The sequence below is a fragment of the Malus sylvestris genome, chromosome 12 (assembly GCF_916048215.2).
Source record: "Malus sylvestris chromosome 12, drMalSylv7.2, whole genome shotgun sequence".
Taxonomy (NCBI): domain Eukaryota; kingdom Viridiplantae; phylum Streptophyta; class Magnoliopsida; order Rosales; family Rosaceae; genus Malus; species Malus sylvestris.
Window position 1 is genome coordinate 18,913,991 of NC_062271.1, and position 11,648 is coordinate 18,925,638.

Genomic DNA, 11,648 nt, shown 5'->3' on the forward strand with positions numbered 1-11,648 from the left:
GCGCAGTTTGCAAGACAAATATCTTTGTCATTTATCATGTTTTGAGAATGACCATAGTTTTTATCCATGCTCTCTGAGTAAGGGAATCAAAGTTAGAAGCAAGTTATAACAGGAAATTTACATGCCACTTTTATTGAATCTGAAATGCTAGTTTTAAACTAAAAGTTCAGCATAATAAAAGTACATCAAACATAAATGATTCAGTCAGACCGATACACTTCATTCCCTTTTTTCACAATGAAGTCTGAAACATCTAGGTGAGTTGTGTTCAACTGCCCTGATAAGTCGCACACTGGATCAGGTATATCCATTGGTTTAGCATGGTTGAGAAATTTAGTCTTGGCATCTTTCTCCTTGAAGGAGGCTTGATATAGATCCACTAGATGTTTTGGGGTACGACAAGTACGCGTCCAATGCCCATTGCCACCACACCTATGGCAGACTCCTTTAGAGTTGCTGGGAGCATTGTTCATGTGAGCTTTACCTTTGTGGCGATTCACATTTTTAAAACTCTGGCCTGAATTATGCCTTGGAACCTGGTTGTGAAATTGACCACCATGGTTCTTGCCTTTCATGTTCCACCGACATCGCTTGTGGCCACATCTTCGTTTATGATTATCGCCACCAGAGGATGTGGCGTTCACTTCGAAGGAAGCAGCATTCACTTTTGGGAATAATGTAGATCCAGTAGGTCAGGACTGATGATTTTTCATCAAGAGCTTATTGTTTTGTTTAGCTACCAAATGCATAGATATTTGCTGGTTGTATTCAGTGAAGCCTCGCACTCTATACTACTGATGCAGGAGCACGTTAAAGGCATGAAATGTGCTAAAAGTCTTTTCCAGCAAATCTTCCTCACTAATAGTATCCCCACAGAGTTTCATCTGAGAGGTAATTCTGAACAACGCAAAATTGTACTCTGCCACTGACTTGAAAACCTGGATCCTTAGGTGAGTCCACTCATAGCGAGCCCTTGGAAGGATCACCGTTGTCTGGTGATTGTATTTGTTTCTCAATGCCTTCCAAATGGTTAACGGATCTTCAACCGTTAAGTACTCGTTTTTTAGTCCTTCGTCAAAATGACGATGAATAAAGATCATGGCATTCGCCCGATCTTGAGAGGATGAGCTATTTTCTTCCCTGATGGTATCTCCAATATTCCCTGCTTTCAGATGGATCTTGGTATCCAGTACCCAGGTAAGGTAATTCTTCATTGTAATGTCTAGGGTAGCAAAATCAAGATTTGCCAAGTTTGCCATTTTCTTTTCTGAAAGAAAAATGAGATGTGTAAGAACTTGCAATAATATGTATTCCTAGATGAATATAGTATTAGAACTTCTGGTTCTTACAAATTTTTCATTTTGATCTTTAGGCCAAAATGATAAGCAATCGAAACTTCAGACTTAAGATTTTCAAGATGGATGAGGAGGGTGATTGTACCGCTCCATTATCATTAAAATAAAATAACATAGGATGAGCGATTATTCAGCACCACTCCAGTAGCAGGAAAAATTTAAATATGCATAGCAGGGTGGGCGATTATACCGCACCACCTAAAATTGCAATGAAATTAAATAGCAGGCAAATTTAAATATGCAGGGTAGGGTGGGCGATTATACCGCACCACCTAAAATTGCAGTAAAGTTAGATCTGCAATCCAAGATAGGCGATGATACCGCACCATCTTGCAATTCAAGATGGGCGATTGTACCGCACCATCTTGGATTGCCGTAAAATCAACATATATAAATACTGGGTTAGTAATTAAGATCTACACCAAACAAGAAATCAAAGATATATGTAACTGTTAGGTTGAGAACTAGAAGCAGGAATGGAGCAAACAGTTTGTCGCGAAGGTATATCGCGCAGTTGAGGCTGATGAAGAAGATGAACAATAAAAACCTTAGAGGAAACATTTTTTCCTTTCTTTCGTTCGGCGAAGAGAAATGAGAAAATGGTTAGGTTTTAGAGACTAGTGCTGATAACATGTTATAAATATGTAAAAGTTAGAGAGATAATCTTTACTAGTGACAAACGAAACAGGTGAAAAATATCACACTGAAGCTATAGCACAAGAGGATGACAAATAAAAGAGAGGAATAGATACTGAAGTTATTAATCTTTCCTTTTTTCTTAGTATTCTCTCTTCTCATTTAACTGCAGTCAGAGCGCTCTATTTATAGAGTGGCTCCATGCAAACAGGTTCTTACAGTTTGAAATTTACATCGCATGTTTTGAAAAACAATCTTTTTGTTTCCAAAGTCTATTTCAATTTGCAAGGGTGTTGACAATGTGTGTGGGCATTCATAACAATGTCAATGTTTTCAACATATTTAAATATTTATAGCACATTTGTTATTTATAACTTACCATCCGAAATTGTCCATCGTTCCATAATTAATGTATTTTCTTATGCTTCAATCATATAAATAAATAAAACTTATTAAAATTCAATTTCTTATAGTTAAAAGAAGTCAACAATAATACAAAAACAATTTATATTAAAAAAAAAAAAACCCTCATAGGTACGGAAGGAAGTATCAACACGTAATTTCAGTACAATTGCATTGGTATATAAGTTTTGGTATAATGTATTGGTACAAAGTTTATGTACGATGCATGAGTACATAAGTTTTGGTACGAATGTATCGATACATAAGTTTTGGTACGAATGTATCATTACAATTGCATCGGTACATAAGGTTCAGTACAAATGCATTGGTACATAAGATTCGGTACGGATGTATTAGTACATATGTTTTAGTATAAATGCATTGGTACATAAGTTTCGGTATAATTGCATCAGTACATAAGTTTTGATACGAATGTATCAGTACATAAGTTTCGGTGAAAAATATTTCGACACATAACTATAGTACATACATAGGTACGTAATATGCATATACAAATATATAGAGAAATTTACACACGATGAAGAATATATGATATATATGGCTTTTTTATTGTGGGACTAAATAATAATTGTCAAATAATTTTTTTATTGTTTAGGAGGATCAATAAATAACCTATATACAAGCTCAATAATTATTACAACCTAAATAATATTTGATCGTTACAACTAATCCCAAAGATTAAAGTTAGTTTTTAATCTTATACATGGTATTATTGTAAAAGTAATCTTCTTCAAGGATTGAAATAGAGAATTCTCTATTTTATTAACTAGATTATATACATAAATCAACACTGGTACGGTTGCTATTACGTTTGGAGACCGAACAGAGAACACATTATGCTAGCTTTGGTTTGGAGCAAAGGCCATGACAAAGTTGTTGAGATCAAACAAAAACCTGTCTGTCGTTTGCGGTATAATCTTCTAGTGAGGGACCATTTCACCTTATAAATTGGAATGCCTTCACTAGTTGAGCTTTCTAGCTATAGTTAATTTTGCCAAACAGAGGACGAATCTTGATTTATCAGCGTGAGTTTGTCTTGCATAATTTATGTATTGGTATCGATATCACAGTTTTCACAATGTGTGCATGTAACATATGTTAGTGTTGTAGAACATTATAATATATAGTTACATCTTTAGTGTAAATGTGTGATCATGTAATTCATGGTATCCTCTTTTCTTTAAACAAAACTAGCCTCCATGCACGCACTTACGTTTGTGTATAAGGCATTTTTTGAATCACGGCATGCTACTTACATGTTTTAAATGTATTTATTAATGTAGATGGAAATGAATAATAAATACATTTAATAAAAGCGATCAAAGGAGCTGAATCCATATTAATAAAAGCGGTCTTTCAATTTCTATTTACATTTTATTGAATTTACATTAAGATTAGAAAACAAAATATTTAATAAACAACTGATTGCTAGCCCATTGTGAGGCTAAGCCCACTCCCTCACCTTAGTGTAGATAACATCGTTTGTTAAAAAAATGATCATTTGACAACTAATTGAATCACATTATTATGCGCGTGCGAGAGACTTTTTTCATAACTGGCACTACGCACCTCTTAAGTGTTTAAAAATTGAGAAATAATATTTAATAAACAACCGAGTGCAAAAGGTATTTTTTGAGTCACAGCGCGCTATGCGCGACTTAGACATTTTAAATGTATTTATATGCGTGAATTGCTTCAATAATTTTTTTTCGTTATTTTCTTTTTTTATCACCGGCGCTACGTGCCTCTTAAGATGTTTTGAACACAACATTCATGATTTTTCTTCATCATCACGTGGGCATCATCAACTTTGTCATTTGTTTATTCTTTTCTCTCTTCCCTTTCATTTTTTTATTTTTTTCTCTTTCCCCATTTATATTTATATTATATTTTATGATGACCAAATTACCAACTTACCCTTGCATGATTTGATATATTATTTTGGGTAGGTTTTGAATATTTTTGGCTGAGGGGCAGTTTGGTCCAATTATTTTTGTCGAAGTCGGTGACACCAAAACGAGCCTCCGACTTTATATATACTAGTCGATGAGCACACACTCTGTGTGTGTGAACAATTTCATTTTATTTTTTGTTTTTTTTATTAAGGAGTGTGATTAGTTTTTAAAATTTTAAAAAGAGTATGAAAAAATAATGGTGGGATAATTTCTCTTAATAAGTGCATATTTTATCTTAATATTACATAATTAATGTTTTGTCCTCCTTATGTAAATATTGTGTATTAAAAGTGAGGGTAAAATAGGAAAAATAAGGATATGATTGCCATTTTATCAAAAGATACAAAATTACTATTTTACCCTCCTTATGTAAGTATTGTATATCAAAAATCAAAATAAGAAAAAAAAATGACATGGAGGATTCTCTTAATAATAGTATAGATAATTGAAGACTGTTTGTAAGGGGGCCTCCTCATTTATACACTAACTTTAGAAAGGATATATAGCTTGCTAACAACAAATAATTCGGAGGAATTTTCAAAATTGAAATTATCTCGAAAATTTTCGAACATAGCCTTTCTCCTCCCACCAGCCTCCCATTCTCTCTGTTGCCCTTCTGCCTCAAATTGGCAAAACCCACCCTTCACATGGTGGTCAATCGGACAGTCCTAAACAATCATCACGTGGCACTTCCCAACCACTCTAAAAAATACAAACCACAAATATCTAATCTAGTAAATATCTGGTCTCAGTCAACGCACCTTCATTTAATGGTAGTCTAGCTGTGGGGCTCCTCAAGATGCATTCGTTTGTAGAGCATCATGCTTGCTAAGCAGTCCATATGCTGAGCATTCTTCTGGTGATCTGCCTAGCATTGCTCTGAGAGCCGAGCGACTTGCTCGAGCTCAAAGATCCAATTTTGCCTTGTGTCCCGTCATAGACTCTAATTGATTGGCAGTCATCACATGTCCTGAGTCAATGGTTGAGTAAGCTTGTTTCGTGAGCGTGCTCATGCCGTTCAACATCGAAACTCAACTTGGCAGTTCAAACTTAATGCATAATCTGTCGGTTGACTGTAACGGTCAACCTAGATCACTCGAGAATTCTTTCTTTTAGAGCTTCATTATGGGCTTCTTGGTCTTTTGGGCTTGCATGGCTTTACGTTGGGCTACTTCCCAATTTTTGTAGTCATCTGTCAGGCCTAAAAGTACCCAGCGTTAATAATAGTATTAGAGTGAGAATTTGCTCATCATCCTTGCTTGGTGGTGAGCATGACCACTCTTCATAAAACGTTTCATGTGTCTTTACTTAACCATAGTTAAGTAGCTTTATTTTTAAATACAAAAGAAAATAACTTAAATAGCAGTGCCTTCACCTAATTGGTTCCCTTAAAATCTTGAGATTATTTTCTATACTCAGCAATATATCGTTCTTTCCTACTAGAACAACTTATGTTAATGACACTTTTGTTTACTACTGGTACAAACGTATCATTGAAACTCTGCAATATAGTGTTTATTCCATGATTCTTTTACTCTTTGAAACATTTAACGTTTAGCTTGAAAAATACATTTGATTGCTCTACCACATAGAACGACACGAATTGCTTCTGTAAATTACCGAATCCACTTTTTGCTACTAGCATCTTTTCTTGCCCATCATTTTGTGGGCAAATATTTTTTCAATGGCTTTGTTGGAGCCTCCGCCCCAAATCAAAATTTGTACTCCTCTCAAGGTTTTTACCCTTGATTTGGGGCCAGATTTGTGGGTTGGTTGGTTTTTTATTTTTGGTGGATCAGATCCACCTCCTATGGCTTGGTCTCCACGGTGGAGTTACTCTTCTTGACCAATTAGCGGGGACACCGCCTTACCTAGCCAGATTTGTGGTGGCTTCGCGGTGCTTTTCTCTCGGTGGTTGCGGATCTCTCTAGAACCGGTTAATTAAGTTGCAGGTGGTCCTAGCTGGGTGTTCTTATTTCGCTGTGAAGATAAGCCAATCAGTGGCTCCTGTTTTCGCAGTAGTGTAGGTTTAGTGTACTTGTGTTTGTATCGCATCTAGCAGGTGATGTCCCGACTAACAAGCAATGTGGCATCGTTTGTCAGCAATGACTTTGTGTGGTCTCGCTTGACATTGCATGTTCCACAATATAGGTCTCTTGAGGCTGCCGTCTTTGTGGCAGATGTGTGATGGCTATACTTGAGCTGGTACCAGTAGTTCTTGTGCTTATGGTAGCCATTTAGAGGACTATCATGTCTGCATGCTTGTTTGTGCAAATTATCCCCATAGCAATATATTGGTTACTTTAGGAATATACCTACGGGGCAACCCTTGTAGGCTTGTAGCTATTCTTGTTTATCAATGGAATATCTCTATATTCTTCTAAAAAAACAAAAATATACAAATGAGCCTAATTTGTTTTTCTATATACTTAGATGATAGTCTAATCTGTATTCAACCACACCCCCAATCAATCACATCTACCCTCATCGCAGATCATGAGCAATTGTGATTGGATCTCGTCTCTGTTCGCAAATGTGCACAATTTTAGCTCCAACATTGGTGATTTTATTGAGAGTTGAACTCAAGTTTAGGGCCAACGACCTCTGCCATAAGCGATGATGAAAACTAAAAGACCTTGAAGACAAAGCTTTGATTGATGCTCCAGAGAAAATATCTTCCGCAGTTCGTAATGACCACAAATTATGGTGACTCACATGAAGAATGTTTTTTGAATGGATTTCTTGTTGGAGTTTTGAGCTCCCTTAAGTCCTACATCAGGGAACTCAAGGGAACTTGAGGTCCTTATATTATTTTAGTCTCCTTTATTAGTGATTAGGTGTTGGACCTTTTGGAATGAGGATTGAGGTTTGGGCCACTAATTGTGTGGATTAGGCTTGATGATTATACCATAATATTAATATTACTTAATATTGATTAATCAAGACAAGGGCCTTGGGCTTTAGGGCCTAAGAATTAAAATTAATCTGATCAATTAGTTTTAGTTTCGAATTAAGTTTTTAATTAAAATTAATTAAAAATGTTTTGATTAATAGACACAACTCTTTGGAAAGAGTTGTATAGTTTCAGATACATCCAAAAGGTATTTGAAGATGTATGAAATAACCTATATAACTGGAGTCCTCAGTTTCATCGTAGATCATCTTTTCTTCTTCCTTCTCTTCCGTACAAACATTCAAGAGAGTAAACACACAAAGCAATTCACTAGAATTCTATAATCCAATACGCGTTGTAGAATTAGGTAGTTGTATCCTGGTCGAGCAGATGTTGTAGAACCACAAGCACAAGAGTGAGACAGAAATACTGTTCGAGGAACATAACTTTTGCGCTAGCCTCTACCTGTTGTAATCAAGTTAGTACCATTTTAATTCTTGTATTTGTTTCTGTAATTTCATTCTGTATAGCAAGTATTTTTAGTTAATAAAGTATTAGAATTTCAAGTTCTATTATTTCTGTTATATTTATTTATTTCTGCATTGTTCTCTAACATTTCTTGTTGCTCTTGTCCATGATCAAGGACTAGTTTTTCCCAGAAAAACACCAAATGAATGGGTTTCTAATACCTTTAATTGTTTCTTTAAATATCTTTTGGTTCTATTACTTATGGGTAATTGGTGTATGACATCCACCCGTCAAAGCACACCAAGCCCATAATCCTAAAAGGTAAACCGCCAAAGCATTGTTTGGTGGAATGAAAGACACGTGTATTGCTGGCCATGCAAACGTAGCCTTAGTTCCTGCGGTTTTCCACAACTAATTTTGCATGTTCTTCTCATCAGCTCTCTGATTACAAGGCTTCTCCCACAAACGAATTAGCAATAAAAATTCAGTTAATTAATAAGATGAGGACATGCATAGAAGTCGTGTGTGCCATAATTCTTCCACCAGTTGGCGTCATCATTCGCTATGGCTGTGCGGTAAGTCACATTGTCACCATTTGTATTGAATGAGAGTTCTTTTACATTTACCATTTCAACTGGCGATCTAGTAATCTGTCTACGCAAAGTTGGAATCTAATGGGTATGCGTTGAAATACTTGTTTTCTTAATATTGATTGAATAGAACTATATGTTTATCTTCAAGTGTATGCAAATCATGCATTTATACATCTTCGTTTGGCGATCATAAGAAGCTAGTTTAACAAGTTATGAAGAAAAAACAATTTGTTTATACAATTACATGATTATCTTACCCGTTAAGTGGATGTCTTTCAAGTCACATGGCTAGTCCGTTGAGATGGTACTAAAAAGTATTATCGTCGCTTTTGTGTGGTGTTAGGGTTTTTTTTTTGTTTTTGTTTTTGTTTTATATATTGGTTTGTTTGTGAAATTGCAGGTGGAGTTTTGGATTGCCTTATTGCTGACGCTATTTGGGTATATACCAGGAATTATATATGCACTTTATGTCATATTACGAGAAACTTCCTAATTATTTAAGTTTATATTACATCTTTAATTGGTGATCAATTTGTGTAATGTGTGATCTGATGGACATATTTTAAGATATAAATCTTCATTTTTGTTAAATTTTCATCTTGTTTTGTATAATTAGTTCACCTTTATATTTGGACTTTCTAGATTTCTTCTGTTTCATTGTCTTGTATAAATATTGGACTTTGCCCAATTGTTCCTTTTAGAGCATGTTTGGAAGTGTGTATCAAATGCTTTTGGTTCAAGTGCTTTTAGGGTTGAAAAGCACTTTAAGTGCATTTTTAAGAAGTACTAGTTATATGCTTCTTTTAATTAGGAAGCACTTTAAGTGTTTTTTTAAGATTCATTTGTATTTTTACTAAGATAGATACCATAAACAATTTTACAAAATGGTTTTTAATCATTTTAAAAGTATTTCTAAACAGCTCATAATTAACGCAAGAACGTTTGGGGGAATGAAGCTTTGTGAATTGATGAGGAGGGAACCCAATCCCAAAATGACTACATATCATCCTACATTGCACTAAGATTTTGATTTGATCAACTCCAAAAAAGTGACATTATATATGTTTAATACTAAATGAATATCAAGTTTCTAATCATTCGAGATTCGAATTTGATTTTTTTTTATATGGTGAAAACAAATACCAATGAGCTTCAATTAGTAATAGTGATTTGATATTTGTATATTGACAGATCTTAAGATTCTTATTTTGAAGATTTGTGATGTTCTTTTTATATGAGCTTTTGGATTAATCATATGGTAAATTAAACCATCAACTTAAATAATTTATGATACATAAAAAAAAAAATTCTGCGAAGTGATTAAATTAAAAAAAAATATTCTCGCGTGAAGTCTTCCTTCTTCTTCCCTTACTGTCTCTTCAATCCACATATCCTTCCTCCCTCATCTCTCTCTTGATGATTCATTCTCCTTTACTCCACCTAAGTTGTTTGTTGTTTACTTTTCGCGTATGAAGAAAGAAGAGGGACCTATTTTAAAATTTTCACCGTCGTCGAAAAAATTCATATGGAAAAGAGGTTCATGGGTTCAAGAAGAAGAGGATCCCAATTTTCGAAACCGCACAATCTCAATTTTTTGTGCTTTGTAACTAACTAGATTTGAATATTATTGATAAAAGATCCGATGAAATTGGATATCTAAAGTTATTAGGGTTTTATGCAATTAGATTTGCTAGGTTTTTATATTCAATGAGGAGACTAGGTTCTGCAGATGGAAAAAATTCGACCTGACGTGAAACCTTCTTCTTTCTTCTTATTTATTTATTTTTTGTTTTGTCAATTAGTGTTTTGTTTCAGTGTAACATAGATTATTTAAGTTGATGACTTAATCTACCATAAGATTAATCTGACGACTCATATAAAAGGGGTCTCATAGGTATTCAAAATGAGAATCTTAGAAATATTGAATATTGATAATAACAATATAAAACAATTATAATGCAAAATGCATGTTTGTTAGTTAAGCAAAGGCATTATTTTTTTCCATAGCAGTTTGAGAAATGATGTAATTTACAGACAAACAAGCAACAGACTAATTTACTTATTAAAAAAAAGGGAGATTATATTCACACACCCCAAATTACTTCTTCCACACCCTTTTAATTTTTTAATATTTTTCTATCAAATGTTAGTGGTGTGTAGAAAATATTAAAAAAGTAAAAATGTGTGGGAGAAGTAATTTGGCGTGTGTGAATATAATCTCTTTAAAAAAAACCCTAATCGGATGGCTAGCCTATGATACATCAAGTTGTTGTGGACTAGTATGTATTAAAATACCCCATCCCTCTCAGAGAAGTCTTAAAACAACAACCAAAGCCTTATTTTCCAATCCACTTTTGAGCAATGAGTGTGACTTTCCCTTTGCTTTCCAAATGGATATTTTGTTTTTGTTAGTCCTCTTTTAGTTCAAAGAAATGAACAAAATTATACCTTATTTTATATGATACCAACTTGCTTTCTTTGCAGACAAAGCAACGGGCTTTGTGCAAATAAACATATGGATTGCCCATTTGCCCTACAATATAGGACAAGTATATATCAATAGGTGACCTTTATTTCCACTTACATTTGATTTGACATGACACAATCAAAGAAATTCGCCAAAAAAAAAAAAAAAAAAAAAAAAAAATCAAAGAAATAAATAATGATGCCATTCCTTAATTATATCTACTCATGCCTTGCACTGCACACTACAAGGACACTTAACAATACTTTGGCATATATGTGAAGGCTATCTTCCATTGCTTTTTGCATTTTTTAAGTTTTTATTGTAGGCTAAGTTGGGTGCCCATGTGTGCGTTGGACGAATCCAAACTTTGGATATAGTGTGGGTCTTGTTTGCTTCAATGAGAAGGAATCGCATACTCGCGCATGGATGACTAGCTGTAGTATTAGCACAAAATAATTTTTGTGTGTGGTTATCCGTACAAGGCACTAGACACAAGGAGGATGAGACACTTTGTGTGTGCAGTCAGACGATTACGTGATTTAAGCATCCACACTTAAAAATTTCTCTCATATGTTGCTGTTTACTCTAAAGAAATTAGAGTGCTCAAAGCAAACTTATACTCCATCTTGACACGAGAATGTAGTGACAATAAATAACAACACTAGACTCTTTGAATCTCATAATTGGAACGATTGATTGTAACAGTAACAAGATAAAATTTTATTTTATCAGACAAAAAGAGGTAGGTGCACAAAAGATGGGGATTGAGCATTTTAAGTGTGTAATTAGGCATTAACGTGATCTGGACGTCCACGCCCAAGAATTTCTCCAAGAACACAACTCGTCTGCTTAATATGA

The 11,648-nt window shown here is 34.4% G+C and overlaps 2 protein-coding genes across 2 annotated transcripts; one reads left to right on the top strand and one right to left on the bottom strand.

Annotated features, from left to right (window-relative positions):
- Positions 1-791: 791 nt before the first annotated feature.
- On the bottom strand, positions 792-1,259 carry LOC126592211 (uncharacterized). Its single transcript, XM_050257938.1, has one exon. The coding sequence runs from the start codon at positions 1,257-1,259 to the stop codon at positions 792-794; it is 468 nt and encodes a 155-aa protein (XP_050113895.1).
- Positions 1,260-8,137: 6,878 nt separating this feature from the next.
- On the top strand, positions 8,138-8,914 carry LOC126593970 (low temperature-induced protein lt101.2-like). The gene is made up of 2 exons (XM_050260151.1): positions 8,138-8,305; positions 8,724-8,914. The coding sequence occupies exons 1-2, from the start codon at positions 8,231-8,233 to the stop codon at positions 8,814-8,816; spliced, it is 168 nt and encodes a 55-aa protein (XP_050116108.1). The 5' UTR covers positions 8,138-8,230; the 3' UTR covers positions 8,817-8,914.
- The last annotated feature ends 2,734 nt before the right edge of the window (positions 8,915-11,648 follow it).

What these genes read in the sequence shown, in the direction of transcription:
- LOC126592211 (XM_050257938.1), bottom strand. Translation starts at nt 1,259, where the DNA reads ATGGCAAACTTGGCAAATCTTGATTTTGCTACCCTAGACATTACAATG.
- LOC126593970 (XM_050260151.1), top strand. Translation starts at nt 8,231, where the DNA reads ATGAGGACATGCATAGAAGTCGTGTGTGCCATAATTCTTCCACCAGTT. An exon ending in TCATTCGCTATGGCTGTGCG is followed by an intron (nt 8,306 to 8,723) that starts GTAAGTCACATT and finishes GTGAAATTGCAG; the next exon opens with GTGGAGTTTTGGATTGCCTT.